At 35.1% G+C, this 15,178-nt stretch overlaps 1 protein-coding gene across 7 annotated transcripts in view; it reads left to right on the top strand.

The window, feature by feature from the left end:
* CEP170 (centrosomal protein 170) overlaps nt 1–15,178 on the top strand; it is a 94,454-nt gene that overhangs the window by 32,451 nt on the left and 46,825 nt on the right. For all 7 annotated transcript variants that reach the window (XM_074537257.1, XM_074537256.1, XM_074537255.1 and 4 more), the window contains exons 4-8: nt 510–591; nt 1,162–1,217; nt 1,341–1,503; nt 4,147–4,281; nt 12,311–12,787. In XM_074537257.1, the coding sequence (XP_074393358.1) occupies nt 510–591; nt 1,162–1,217; nt 1,341–1,503; nt 4,147–4,281; nt 12,311–12,787 (913 nt within the window). The remainder of the gene's footprint in view (nt 1–509; nt 592–1,161; nt 1,218–1,340; nt 1,504–4,146; nt 4,282–12,310; nt 12,788–15,178) is intronic.

The following is a 15,178-nucleotide window of genomic DNA, read 5'->3' as shown; positions in this document are numbered from 1 at the left end:
TGATCCTGTAGGGTTGCAATATACTGAATTCTTACCACTGATTTTTGGTGTTACTCAGATGCACAAACTTGGTCCATGCTTTCTTAAGTCCTTTGACAATTATTAGAAATAAGCTGCCTCAGAACTCTCATATCCAATGCTAAATGCTGTACAAATACAATGATAAGTCAATTCTGGCATTTAATTTGGATTGAAAAAAAAACAAACTACAAGAAAAATAGCAAGTGGAGGTGCTAATTCAAGGGAACATTAATCAACACTTACATGAATATTGCTAACAAGATGAAACGTGCAAGGAATTTTTCAAGGCCAGTGTGCATCTTGGTAATCAACTGGTGTTTTACCTTCCTTTTGACATGGTTTGTTAAACAGTTGGCAATTTGAGCTTATGGTTTTCTTGTGAATCGCCAGTAGAAAATTTGTGGTGCTGAAGACTTTCTTATAGAATTATTTAATTTTGTTGTTTTGGAATTTAATAGTATTTCTTTCTGTTCTCATTTGTTCTGCAGACATTTGTGAATGATGTGAGGATTCCAGAACAGACATACATCACTCTGAAGTTAGAAGATAAATTGAGATTTGGATATGATATCCTTGCCATAAAAATGCAGTGTCAGGATGGGCTTGTCTTGTTAGAAGTATGGTTGTGTTAAGTGTTCTCATTGCTACAAAAATGCCTGTATTAGCGAAAATCTCAGAGTTTAGGATATTCTACCTTGGTCTGAACTACTGATAAAGTACATTTCATTTTCTCTCACTGCAAGAAACCTCAACTTTCAATTATGATTTAGAACATAACGTGTATCTTCTGCGTTGCTAAAGAGCACTACTTTTCTTTGAGGCAAATATATAAATATTTGTATCATATGCAGTTGTATACCAGCAGATAAGATTACAATTAAATATTCAGCAAACTGCTGAATGAAAAAAAATTGCTTTTATTATTAAAACACTAAGGTATCCACTCATGTTCTGTTTACATATAGTCAATAACTTCATTTGCTTTGATGAATATGATAGTGCACAGTATCCTAACAGTGACATGTTTTGAAAGCTGTCACCATTCTAGTGGCATAATAGACTGCACAATTGTTAGTTTTCTGTAAAATCCTCTTGTCAATTCAGAGTTTTTTCAGCATTTTCCTTATAATTTCCTACATACTAATCTTTTTACTGTGGTCAGGGGAGAGATGAGAGTCCCCGAAGAAGCACTTAAGGTAACAATGTGCAGTTCCTGGATAGTTTTTTGTCATTGTACCGTTATGTACAATGACATAGAGAGGTGGTTTTTTCCCACTCTTTGAGGGTTTGTGTTTTGTTCTCTATTTAATATCATGTAGCATGAAAAATTCTCAAGCCAACTCCAGTTATCCCAAAAATCTTCAGAGGCAGAAGGATCGAAACAGAGCAGCTCCAAAAGTTCAGAGTCCCAGGCAGCAGACTCCACAGCTGAAGTCCACCACAAAACTACAGAAGCACTGAAATCTGAAGAAAAATCAGTGGGTAAGGTTCATTTTTTTGTTGCAGAAGCACAAAAACTTGGAAAGTATGTTATTTTGCTTCAGTAGCATGATTGTGAAATTCTGTGGACAGTAAGAATTTCACATATATGAACATTTAACCATAGTTTAGATGTAAATAATGTTTTTGGCTGTTAATTTCTACCTTTTTTACAGTAACATCCACATGTTAAGAACATTTTTAAAGAGAGATTTAATTGGCTTTTGTAATATTTTTGCATATCTCTTTGCCCATATCACAAACTTGTGGCATTTGTGGCAGAAAATTTCTATTTTTTTGCAGTTTAAGTGAAGGTATTTGTTCAGTTTGTACTTTTTACCATTACCAAGTGCACTAATTTTCTTTTGGTTGGTTTGGGGTTTTTTCCCTTTTTAAATGGGCGGGAGTTCTGTTTGTTTGTTTTGCAGTTCCTAGCATTCTTTGTTTGATGTGTGAGGATATAACCTCAGTGTTCTATTGTGGTTTAAAGATTTGTAGATACTGTAGTTTCAGGCTTGTTTCTACACCATCATTCCTATTTATTTAATGTGTCATGGTGGCTCTGCTGTGGTTGCCTTAACTTTGTGTGGGTTGTGCTGCCCCCAGTATGGGAAGGGTTTGGACTTGTTGGAGTGAGGCCAGAGGAGGGTCAAAAAGATGAGCAGGGAGTTGGAGCAGACAGGCTGTGAGATGGAGTTGTTCGGCCTAGAGAAGGAAAGGCTCCAGGGAGACCTCATAGCAGCCTTTCAGTACCTAAAGGGAGTTGGGAAAAAAAGAGGGAGAGTGTATTTTACACAGGCAGCTAGTGATAAAAAGACTAGGTCTGATGGTTTTAAACCGAGAGAGGACAGGTTTTGATTGGATGTTAGGGAGAAATTTTTTACTGTGAGAGTAGTGAGCCACTTGAACAGGTTGTCCAGAGAGTTTGTGGATGTCCCATCCCTGGAGGTATTCAAGGCTTTGAGCAAACTGGTCTGGCAAAAGATGTTCCTGCCCATGGCAGGTCCCTTCCAACCCAAACCATTCTCTGATTCTCTGATGAGCTTCAGCATGAGGCTTGCTGAAGTGTAGTGGATATAACCAAAAGAATGAGAAAGGGATCAAGTATTGTTGTTTCCTTAATATGGAACTTTCTGGGTCTGATTTCCAACCTGATCAATGCTCAACAGTTTTGTTTAGGTTTCATCTCTTCTTCCAGAAGACTCACTTCAAAGAATTCTCTTTCCCACATACAGAATTCTGTGGTATACTTAATTAACCTGTTTGTTTTGTTGGCTAATCCAGCATCTTGTGAAGGGTACATAAAGTAGCACAGTGGGGGTGTTTTATCCTCACCTTCTGTTTTTCTTTTCACTCTTCCAAAAATAACAGGGATAGGGATTTATATTTGAGTGCAACTCTCCTAAGCTTTTTGGGGATTGATTCTCTCACTGTTGCTATATAAATGCGCATCTGCTCATTATTGCTAATTCAGTGCACTGGAATAGAATTATGGGATGGTTTGGGTTGGAACAGAGCTTAAACATCACTTAGGTTGCACCCACTTGCCATGGCCAGGGAGACCTTTCACCAGACCAGGTTGCTCAAAGCCTCATTCAGCATGTCCTGGAACACTTCAGGGATGGGGCATTCACAAATTCTTTGTGTAACCATCAAGGGGTTTTTTTTTTAATTAATATTGACTAAGGCATAATGCTGTGTAAAAAGAAAGTACTTAATGTCTTAAAATCATGTTGAAACCTTTGGCATGGCTATGAAATCATCTTTGGAATGCAAGTGTATAAAATACTGAAAAATGTTGACATTCCTAATCAGAAAAGTCACAGACAAGCACCTAAGGTAGATTTTAACATATGATGTTTTATTATATAAAGACTCTTTAAAATACATTCAGAACATCTGTATGACACTAGAATAGCTAAATCTCTGTAGGGTGAAGTATTCAGCCAAAAGATCAGGTCAAACCTAACCCAGCCAATTTATCATCAGGTTAGAAATCTCAATTACAAATCAGTGGTTTTTTTCTTACTTAATTTTTGTAATTAAATCTATTTAACCATGTGCTATAGCACTTTTAGTTGTGCTATAATTTAACTGATGCTTTTAAAAAAAACCCCAACCTGTAAAATTGATTGTGCTCAGTAATGTTTTACACACAAGGTAACTTTCAGCACTCTGTAGTAGCTGTCAGCAATTTGGAACCTTGGCAGCATTGCAAAATTTGATCAGTTTTTCATGCAGTGAGTTCAGATTTCATTGAAAGGTCAGTGTGGGTAAGAATGAGAATCTTCTCACAGAAATAGCAGCAAATAGCTTCTAGGAATGTTCTGCTGTCTTGATGACTTCAAACTGAAAGAATAATATTTACAGATATATTAGGGTAACAATTAGAGACGGTGACTGCCTTTGCATAAACATTTGTGCCAGAAGTTTTATCAGGTCATTAGTAAGCTTTTATATTTAGAACCCCGATCAGTTGCCTGGCCTCCAAGTTTGTTTTGTATTTAGGCAAATGCATGCAACCATTTCACTTCAGCTTCCAGGAGAAATGATCCAAGCAAATGACTTTCTCTTCATGTGATTCTTAACCTAATTATCATAGCTAAACAGAAAAGTTATTTCCTCTGCTTTGGGCTGGCTTTATAGATATTTCTGCCATGCCTCGTGGGACACCTTTGTATGGGCAGCCAGCCTGGTGGGGTGAAGATGAAACTGATGAAAAAGGTGGTTGTAAGCCAGATAGCAAACATGAAGAAAAAATGCCTGAGACAGGGGCTTCAGGTAAGTGTGTTGTCTTATTACTTGGCTTTTCTCCTCTTTACTGAACTGCATATATTCTTAAATAGGGAACTAAACAGATGTTTGGAAGTTTCACAGTTTGTGTAGATAAAAGCCAATTAAAAGGTAACGTAGTTGAAGAACATATTTTTGTGAGAAACTGTGCATTTACAGATTTGTACTATTATAAAGAAATCAGTTTCATATATAATGTGTCAGTTTTCTAGTACATAATACAATTTTCTATCAGTAAGTATAGCAAATAACGTTACCTGAACCAGTGTGTCCTTTGTTTCAGTTTAATCTGTAGCTGTCATTTTACATAAGAAGGAGTATTTTATTGAAATAATTTCTGGAAATAAATTATGGTTTTTTACATTTGTGTCTGACTTTTAGCTATATAAGGTTATCTGTACTAGAGAAGCAATCTCTTCTGTAATTCAATAATGCTGTATTAGTGAGAATTGCGTGTCATAGTTCTTGAAGTAAAGATTTGTGTAGTCTAAATGGTAATGTTTATTCCCCTGTAATACAGACCTTTTTATTAGTTAGCTTGTCTAGACACAGTATGTATTGCCAGAACTTCAGTCTCTGTACCTATAATTAGGCTTCTATATCTATCATCAGGCATATAAATAAAGTGACTGCTATTCTAATAAAGACAGTAACTTAAAACTTATTCAAGTTAGCACAAAATTCAACCATGTTTATTTAGCACTTTAGACACCCATTTAAGGTCCAACGGTTTTAAGTTGGCAGTACTTAAATTGAGGTCAGAATTTCTCTTTTGCTGTCATAGTACTTCCCTTGGTTAACATGAATCGTGTTTTGTAGGAACTGGAGTGAAATCTAGAAATGTGTAAATCAAACTAAATGAATACTTCAGTGTAGTGTTCTGAAGTGTTCATTTAGTTTGATTTACACATTTCAAGATCTCTGAAATTAAGGTTTTACCATGGCCTTTTTAATGACCTCTTTCATATTATTCTAAAGTTGTCATCATGCAGGCAGTAGAGTCTGTTAAGATTTGGACTATTATAAAGAAAACAGATAAAACCATTTAAATTACTTTTTCCTCATTAAATATAGGATTATTGAAAAGCGATATGCTGAAGTCTGTTTTTTTGATGCAATGCCATGCCATTAACAAGGTGACACAAGATGCCAGCTTCTATTTAGTGTAATGTGTCTGTTCTTATTTTTTATAATTTTAAATTGCTTTTTCAGAAGCGTCAAATTGCATCGAATGATTTACATGCTCTTGTATTCATTTTATCAAGAGATTTTTCAGCGAGTGATCAGTGCTTCTATCTTTGTTCCTGAGCTCCAAAAAAAATGAGATTCCAACTTTCACTCAAACTAATCATGGAGATGCCATCTGTTTCAGTAGTAGACAAAAATAAGTTTGTTCTAGACTGAACTTCAGTAATGCGAATATTTTTGACGTGATTTGCTTAGTGAAGTCATCATAAAGTAAATGATGAATAGAGAAAATAGATTAATATTTTCTAAATTATTTAAATTTGGTTGTTTGTTTTCCATACATATACTATACAAAACCTGAATTTGGGCCCAAAGCCTTCTTGGCAAATACAACATTTTGTCCTTTTAAAAAAAAAATATTAGAAATCCCTCTTATTTGTGTCATTGCTTTTGTTTAGCCATGAATGTATCTCCTATGAATAGTATTGATTTAACAAGAGTGTAAGAATAGCTTTTATTTCCTCAAACTTAAAGATTCATAATTCTGCAAGCATGGAATTCAGTTTGAAAAAGCACATACTAAGCAAAAGCCTATGTGAAAGGAAGGCACTGCAGAGAAAAATCCAAAACCTGACATTTTTGCAGAACCATTTCATTTGTGAGGATGTAAAATTAAAATCTTGTGTATACACAAATGATTCATTTATTTTTTGTGATCACCTAATCTCTGAGCAGACATTAATTGTAGGTTCTGATGGTCTGGTTTTTCCTGTTGTAGATGATTTTTAGTAGTGTTGGCAGAGAGTCTGAGAAGGCAAACCATATAAGAGTTGACATTTGCTTCTATGGTCACTTCTGCAGTCTCAGAACACTGTGTCTGTGTGGAGGTGTGCAAAAGACATTCTGGATGTTTTCACAAAATTATAAAATCATAATATTTTTGGGCTGCTTTGGCCTACAGTTATGTTCTATGAAAAGTTGAACTTCTTTTCAACAACTTATTATGTATTTTCTTCAAACATTTAGGTTTTATAATATAGATGAATATAATTTTAGGAAATCAATATAAAGACACACTTGTATGAAGGAAAATTGGAAACTTCTGAAAATTGTCATGCTTGGATATTTTTAAAATATAAGCAAACTATTAAAAATATTCATGATTGGTGCAGCTAATTATTCTTTCATGGCTTAAATTGCATTAAATGTTTAAAACACTGATCTGGGATATGCTTTTTAATATAAACTGCCTAAAAGTCATTTACAGGTGAATTCTTAAACCAAATTGATAAGTCAGATAACATTTTAACAAAGTAATCCTATTAAAAATCTGTGTCATGTTTTAATGACTTATTGCATGATTATTTATTGAATAGAGAAGAGGACTTGAATTCTAAGAGATGGGGTAAGGTTTAATGAGGAGATTGAAGTGGGAGATTTGTTTCTGTTAAGCCAGCTATAGACAATTACTCTTTACAGTCTCAAGTTAATAAGATTATTTCAATGTTCATGTATTTCTATCACAACAGAAATTCACTAATGAAAGTTATTTACAAACAGAGCAGAATAGCCTGGAAAACTTCAGGAAAAAAAAAATCCTTTCTACGTTTTTTCGACATATGTAATGCTCTGGTGCAATGATCCATAGATCTACTGGTCTGTATTAAAATGAGCAGTTGTGTGTACACCTCTGGCATGACTTTATGCTGCAGCTGTTAAATGTCCATGTTATTGGCAGGTTTATTGGGTGTGTAATTATTATTACTGCCATATGTTACACTCTCACTTCCTGGGATAATGAAAACTGCATTCTCTGCTGATCTTACTTGTAGTTGTAGAATTAATGTCAGTAATGCCTTTACCAGAAATCTAAGAAAAGACAGAAATAAGGCTTTAAGAAGACATCAGGAATCTGAAATAATTCTTTCCATTTGGCATGAATTTTAATTCCAGCATTGCATAAGAATATGTCAGATTAAACATTCCTTGCAATTAAGAAACAATGTCATTTTCAGGGAAAGGAGGCTGACAATTATTTGAGAAATTCCAGTGTAGTCAGTGTGTGCAGGAGTTTACGCACATTGTAATGCGTGATGCTTAACCAGCAGCATTAGCAGTTAAGTTCCTAGAAGTTTGTTCTAGAATTTTGATGAATTTTGTCATTAAATGTGTGCAGGTGCTGCATGTAAGGCTTGCTTTGCAAAGCTCTAGCAGCAAATGTGCACAGTATGTCATGGAGAGCTTACAGAACTCTAAGGACCCATCATAGCAGTATATTTAAGTAGGATTAGTTTTGTCCTTTTTTCACTTAAACTTCTTTAAAGCAGGTAGTTAAATGATTTATTATGAGAGATGGGGATTTATATAGAGTGCTGGCTTGTATTTCTATTTTGAAAGAGCAGTTCTGATATTTTTTCATATGACTGGTTATGAAAGCATTAAAAGACAAAAATGTTCATATTCAATACTAGGTGAATCTTATGTATTTCTTGAAATCTTGTCTCTAAATGAAAAAAAGAGAAGTTTACTTCAGCTGCAAAGCAAAAACCCCAAAAAACAAAAATGTAAGTGGGAAATAAAAAGTAGGAATATGAAGAGAAAGAGGAAGGAAAAAAAAAATTCTGTAAAGTATTTGAAAACATTAAAATCAGCTTCTTTTATTACACATACCATTGCACAGTGCCAAATATAAAGCTAACATTAAAAATATTTTGGGGTATTGTGTAAATATCATATTTTGGCTATTTCTTATACCTACTGCAAATAAATATATTGGTTCAGGTATACAGAATTTTTTTATGGGAAGTGCTTTGTAAATTCCAGATAATTTTCTTTTGCAAATTTAATTCTTAAAATTGTATTTTTAAGGCAGAAAGAAAAGAGAATGACTAAAAATCTGAAGATTGTGCAAAATATTTTCTGAGAAATCCTGTCATTGCAGATGATAAATTAATATACAGAGGCAGCTTTTTGCACATTTGAATAGCGCCGACGCCTATGATTTTTCTTGTCCAGGTAGCAAAATGGTAAAATTCTGAGTACTTGTGCGTGTAACTTGAGAAATAAGACTTAAAAAACCCCAGAAAGTCCTAGAAAATGTAGTTGATTCTGCTAACGTCTCAAAGTGAATATTGCATTTTGGATGGTCATATTGGAATGGAATGGAATGGAATGGAATGGAATGGAATGGAATGGAATGGAATGGAATGGAATGGAATGGAATGGAATGGAATAGAATAGAATAGAATAGAATAGAATAGAATAGAATAGAATAGAATAGAATAGAATAGAAATCACTGAGGTTGGAAGATACCTTCAAGATAATCCAGTTGAACCGTCCACCCAGCACTGTCACCCCTAAACCACTAAGCCATCACCCAGTGCCACATCCAGATGCCTCTTGCACGCCTCCAGGGATGGTGACTCCACCATATCTCTGGACAATCTATTCCAATGCCTGACCACCCTGACAGTGAAAAAAAAAAAATTCTAGTGTCTAATCTGAGTCTGCCTTGTCTTAGTTTAAGGCCATTTCCTCTGATCCTCTCACTGCAGGCACTGTTAAGAAACCAGTCCCACTACAGGCTCCTTCCAGGTGGTTGTGGAGAGTGATGAGATCCCACCTGAGCTTCTTCTCATCCAGACTGAGCAAACCCAACTCTTCCAGTCATTCCTCACAAGACATTTACCCTAGTAAAGGATCTCTCTGAATTTCCCTTTGGTTAAGCCTCTGGTTTCCCAAATATTCCATAGCTTCCTTCCTAGCCTCTCCTAGTTTTGTTTCAATCATAGTATCACTACCCCTGGGTGCCAGCTACCAATTATTGCTTCCTTGCTTGCCATGTAAAAACAGTTACTCAGTTGTCTTTTGTCGCTCAGGGTCTTTGAAGAGTGAGAGTTCCCTTTCTACAGATAATCCTGCTACTTTTTCTGCCCCTTTCATTTTAGTCTTGGCAGTTATAAAATCCCTTCAGTCCCTGAAGAGATTGACATTCACAACGTACCCATCTCTTCAGTTTCCCAAAACTCACTTGCAATTGCCTTTCTTGCTGTACATATATTTTACTTGCTCTGGTTTTAAAAGATATTTTACTTGCTCTGTTTTATAGATCACTCTTTGTAATATTTAGAAAGCTGTGAGAACTTGCATTTCAAGTCTGTGAGAAAAATAATGAAGGGTGGTTCAGATCACGATCTCTATTAAATTTTTTTGCTTCATGATTTTCTATTTCCTATTGTAATAAATTCTGATGCATTTAACTTTCCTAAAAATGCACTTCTTTGTACTAAAAAAATACTTCTGTAGTTTTAAACTGTGTTTTTAGAACACTTCTGTTTCCAAAAAATACTTCTGACGGAAAATAGTATTTTTATGTAACTAAAATTAACTTATACTTCAGATATTTTTATTTATATAATTGTTAAAAAATTTTCTAGTTTAGTAAAATTTACTATTTAGTTGTAGTTTGGTTTCTCGCGTCTTTTGATTAAGCTCTGTCTTAATTTAGATTCAAACTATTTACTAACATTCTATTTAATCAAAAATATTGGACTCAAATACTGTGCATATCATGATAGTATAAACAGTTGATTTGAAATGTTAAATTTTGTGCAGACAAGTTAGACCCAAATTTTTTTATTAAGTTCTTCATCAATGCTGGCAAACCAGTGTGAGAGATCTTTTCATTGCTGTGCATCTCATGCAATTTGCCTACAGTCTGTTATTTTCAAAAGATGGTAATAAACCAGGTATTTCATAATTACTAAAAGTACTGTGTCTTGTGTGACCAGCAGAATGCTTCTGCCTTGCCCAAAACTAGAAATAACTCTCAAAACAGAGAATTAGCCATTTATCTTTTATGAAAGAGTGTTGAACACTATATCTGGCTTAATTATTGGCCACAGGAATTGCATGATGTTGTTGACTTGAAGTTCTGAGCAGAACCACATGGGGAAAAAAAGGTTATCTATGAATTATCTGTGTGGTGGGTTACTCTCCTTTTTGGTCACCGTGGTTCATATTGTAAGGATCCAAGCTCTAGGTTTGATCCTGCCAGAGCTTGATCCATTCTAGCTTGTTAGCTACAATGAAACAAATGGAGAGTGATGGTAGTTTGCCTAAAGTTTAGGACGTGCAAAATATGAGTTTTGTTTATTTCTGTACATTTTCTGTATAAGTAGAGATGATTTTTAATAACCTTGCATCAGTAAAATAGATTCATTCTGTATTGTATGTCTGCTGGGAGAAGTGTTTTCAGGAATGGTATTAAAAGCATTCTTTTCCCTGGGAGAGGAGTAGTGAGGTGCTGTTAGAGTACCCAAAAACTCCCTCACAGACATAAGGTAGCTGATAGTGCAATGAAAAGCATTAGCTAGGGGATTCTTGGAATCCAACAGCACAGTAGAAAAACCTGTCTGAATTGTGAACGTTTTGTGTTTGTAACAGCTACTGGTGGAAAAAAAAGAATTTAAACTGCTTTGTTACCTGTGTTGGAGTAATATTACCCAATGGTGTATCACAGTACCTTTTTTTTTTTTTTAATTTTTAGCCTTTCATAAATCCTCACGAGAAATGCACTTGTGAGGCACAGCACAGGTGCATTGTTCCATCCTGCATCCTTTGCCCCTTAAATTCCTGACTTCAGTATATGAAGTAAATACTGACTTCAGTATAAATGATTCTATTGCTATTTTATCGCATAATAGTTTCATACACAAGTACTAACTTCCTCATCTGATGTAGGGTTGCTTTTCTCAGTACCTAAAATCAGTTAGTTGCAGTCTTAATTCTTTGCTTGGCAACTAAAATGATATCTTAAACATCTTAATGTGGTCCACGATAAATTGCTTCAGAACTACTCAGAATTCTTTTGCTAGAATCTAAGTTGCCATTGCTACTAAGGTCTCAAGCTTCTGTTTCTTTTAGCACATTCTGCACCAGGTGTTTTGGCTGGCTTAGCGGTTGATAAAATGCAATCAGAAGGTTTGTTTTCTTAAAGGCACATTGGTATCTGCTGCAACCACAGGAAGCTTTAGCCTTCATTTAGGTTATACAGTGGAACTTGAAATTACTACCCTGTGCTTTTTATACTTTATGCTTTTTTTAGCCAGTGAGAGCGTGGCTTCCTAACATTCTGCATGCTTCCAGCTATTGTTCCTTTTTCTGTTCATCTATATGCTATGGCAACAAGTAAAATAAGAAGACATGACAATAGGATTTAGCTTGATTCTTTGGTTTTATCTTTTGTAGAAACATAAAGTCTTTGAATTCCAAAACACTTTCCAGTGCTTAGCAGTGTTTAACTTTTCAAGCCAGAATTAATGTTTATCTTGCATTAATGTGTGAATTGTTTTTCTGAAGAATTTGACCAAACAAAATTAGGCTTTCTGTCTACTGCAGGAGATGGCAGATCATTACAGTTTGTTTTGGGAGCACCCTGATTTGATGTTTTTTCCGGTAGATGGGAATTGTGATAATGATCATGTCAACAAATTTGCCATTGTGATTTACCTGTTTTCTATGTTCAAATAACTCATCTGACCTTTACATCTTCTAAAAATATTTTGCATGCACTTTGACAAATTTTAAGTGAGCTTTTTCCCACTTTATATTTCTCACAGCTGAAGTTCAAACCACCTTTTCATTAATACTTCCTCTATGTAATTCTGGAACTATTTTTCCAGAACTATGGTGCTCGATCTACTCCACAATCTTACTGTTTATTCCAGAAATTACTCAAGTGGCCTCTACAGGATTTCAGAAACTTTTTGAAGAGCCTGGAGTTCCCAAGTATTGTGAAATCTGTTTTTTTTCTATTTTTCCTAATAGGATGCAGCACAGATGCCAAGCAATCTGAGGAGCAATCTGCATCTGCAAGTGAAGAACTTTATCCTTTCTGCAGGGAGCCCAGTTATTTTGAAATCCCTACTAAAGAGTGCCAGCAAGCTTCACAGGTAGCAGAGAGCACTATTCACGAAATTCCCACAAAAGATACTCAAAGCCCCCACGCAGCAGCTTCAGGGCACGCTTCCTTTACCATTGAATTTGATGACAACACTCCAGGAAAAGTAAAGATCAAGGATCATGTGACAAAGTTCACGTCGGAGCAGCGCCACAAGTCGAAGAAGCCTTCGTCCTGCAGCGGGCAGGACCTGCCGGGGCTGCAGACGGTGATGATGGCAGCCGAGAGCAAAGTGGCAGATTGGCTGGCGCAGAACAATCCTCCGAGAATGATATGGGAGCCCACAGAGGAGGACTCCAAAAGTATCAAGAGTGATGTTCCAGTGTACCTGAAGAGGCTGAAAGGTAAAGTGAATAGTTACAGCTATGCTTAGCTCTGAAAGCAGCAATTCTTGCCAGCATGCAGTCAGAGGATCCCTGAGCCTATGCGGAGTTCAGATCTGGGCTGGAAGCTGTATTATTGAATTAAGTCTTGCAAAGAGCATAAGAAACCAAATGCTGAATCATTTTACAATCTATGGTAATTGGAGGTGTTCTAGTGTGGCTGAAAACATCAGGTACTTAAACACTGATCTTGAAAAAGAAAAGGAAAAAATCCAACATTTAGTTAAACTTTATATATCTCAATTTTTCTCATGAAGTACTTTAAAAACATGGATTGCTTTTTAGAATCAAAGCTCTGAAGTTATGCTTTTAGCAGCTCTTTCAGTAGCATATCTTCTGTGATTATTTGTATCTTTGTATATTTTCTAAGAAAATAATTTATGGCAAAGAATACATCATATACTCATTCTGCTTATATGGATCATGTTTGGTAGAGTCCAGTTGGAGTCAGGAATCAGACATAAAGCAAGCGCTTCAATTTTTATACTCACCTTGTGGACTGTTGTATTCATATGAGTGCTGCTGTTGAATGGAGTTCCAGGTGATCATAAATGTTAATTTATTGCAGACAGTGACATTTCAAATGAAATTAAATAAAATGTTACACATGACAAGTGCACCTTCTCTAGAGTGTCACTTAATGGAATAGAGAAGCAGATAGTCTTGATGTTCAGATGAAGAGTCCGGTACCATTCAAACTTGCTTAAGGAAAACTTCTGATGAACTTTTTCAAGTCTCTCTTTTTTTCCATTTTCAATTTCAGCTGCTTAACCCTACAATTCTCATTTTCCTTGGCTCTGCAACATTATCATGTCTAGTTTGTAAACCAGCTGGGACTGGGTACAACATTCTTTGCCTTATTGATCAAAAGTCTGCTTTTTAAGGTTGTCCCTTTCAAATTAAGCTAAAAATAAAATTCTGAAAGCAGAGTTAGATTAATGTGCTGGCATAAAGATAATAGTATATTATTTTTTCCAGTGTAAATCACATTCTTTGGCCTTCATGTAAATATATTATATTCATGAATATTCTTTAATATACTAGCTATGACAGTTTGATAAATAAGAAGGGGTTTTGTTTATAAGCCTTTTCCTGACAGAAACTCCACAAAATCTGATTATTTTTCATCTGAAAGAGGTGTAAGTTATGGGATTCATATGGCCATAATAAATATCTGAATTTTGTAATCTTCTATGGCCTGTTTGTATTCTCAGTCATTAGTTTTACTTTTAGATAGTAAATATACCTAGGTGCTTTGAGAGTTCGATTTTTTTTTTGAAAACTCAAAGCTATTTTTTTCTCCTCAGTTTTTTCTTATAATATTCTGCACTGAAGTCCCACTGCTAAAATTAGACTGTATGACTTTCACTGGGATGTTGCTACTGCTTTATTATTATTTGGAAACATCAATAATCACAGAATTTTTGTAGGCATTATTCTAACAAGTAGAAAACAGGAGTGTAAGTTGGGATTTCAGCTGTGTCTTCAGTGGTGTTAGTCTGATAAGTTAGATTAGCCAATATGTAATTACTGTTTAACTGAATAGTAGCTGCATATCCTAACTATTTAAATGAGTAAACCATAAAGAAGCTGACCTCTTGAGAATCAAAAATACAGAAATTGGACATTGTATATATGTGTAAAAGCAGAATTGGATCTAAAAGAGTTCAGAGAGGATGAAAGTCTTCCTTCTCAGCTACTGAGCTAAAACTTAGGAGCATTGATGCTTTCATTGTACATGAGGTTGCTCTGTGTTAAATACACTTACTATGTGTAAGTATCCAGCCTTCACACATTTTCAGGTATTGTTGCAAAGTACATCTCTAGGTGTATGTATGATTTATGAAATATGTAATCCTTATTCATAGATCTCAGAGTAGTTCATGGAATGAATGAGTAATAACAACCATTTTACTTGCACACATCAGATGCTGAGCAGAGTGAATTATGGAAAAACTCATTGCTCTTCTTGGAAAAGTAATAAAGAATTCAATCCAAGTTTAAGTAGACATTTCTCATGATAAACTGTTGTAAATGTGAGAGGAATCCAGAAATATGAACTGTGGCTCTCTTTCCACTGTCAGAAGGACTTTATTAAGGTTTTCTTTTTCCCTCTTAACCCTGCCTGGAATGTGTCAGTAGTCATTTGTAATCAACTGGCTTTCTAACAATACCGATACAATTCAAAAATATGCTATAGTACAGCTGGTAAAATACTGGCTTTTGTATGTCACTGATAAGTATTCACAGATGAGAATATTGGAGAAAGGATACTTCAAATGCACTGCTGTTACTGATCAGCTTTGAAAATGTTTCCTTGTTTGAATTGTAGCAAGTTGATTGCATTTCCAG

Source organism: Zonotrichia albicollis, chromosome 3 (assembly GCF_047830755.1).
Source record: "Zonotrichia albicollis isolate bZonAlb1 chromosome 3, bZonAlb1.hap1, whole genome shotgun sequence".
In the NCBI taxonomy this organism is placed as follows: domain Eukaryota; kingdom Metazoa; phylum Chordata; class Aves; order Passeriformes; family Passerellidae; genus Zonotrichia; species Zonotrichia albicollis.
This window is presented reverse-complemented; position numbering and strand designations above follow the sequence as displayed.